This window comes from Wasmannia auropunctata, unplaced genomic scaffold (genome assembly GCF_000956235.1).
Source record: "Wasmannia auropunctata unplaced genomic scaffold, wasmannia.A_1.0 LD274049.1, whole genome shotgun sequence".
In the NCBI taxonomy this organism is placed as follows: Eukaryota; Metazoa; Arthropoda; class Insecta; order Hymenoptera; family Formicidae; genus Wasmannia; species Wasmannia auropunctata.
The window spans coordinates 1-358 of record NW_012088841.1 but is presented as its reverse complement, the minus strand read 5'-3'; the positions used below and the strand labels follow the sequence as shown (position 1 = coordinate 358).

At 46.1% G+C, this 358-nt stretch overlaps 1 protein-coding gene across 1 annotated transcript; it reads left to right on the top strand.

Annotated features, from left to right (window-relative positions):
- Window positions 1–6: 6 nt before the first annotated feature.
- Window positions 7–354, top strand: LOC105461962 (the record flags this gene model as incomplete). The annotated part of the gene is made up of 1 exon (XM_011708487.1): window positions 7–354. A coding segment is annotated over one exon (348 nt), but the record flags the coding sequence as incomplete, so codon positions are not given.
- Between the last annotated feature and the right edge of the window lie 4 nt (window positions 355–358).

Sequence of the window (358 nt, the reverse complement as noted above, 5' to 3'; positions counted from 1 at the left end):
AGATTGTGGGAATTGTTGGGAACTGCTTGCATCTTCGTGCTCGCACCGCTCATCGCGATCACTCTGATCCTTTTATACATCTATCGTCGTTCGGTCGAAATCGTGTTAAGAATCCAGTTGCGGGGCAAGTTCGCTGGTCTCTTGAAGAGCACGGATTGCGTATGGGCCATTGAAGACGCCGTTTCTCCATCTGTTATCACTGTCTTGTTGATATTGGAGAAAACCGCGCAGGATACAAACACGAACTTCCTGGAGTCTTTCAGGATTCTGATAAATGAACGGATTGTTTCAAAGGCCGCTGGCACGACGCTTGAGAAAATGTTTTACCTTCGAAGTCAGAAATACGGCTACTATTTTT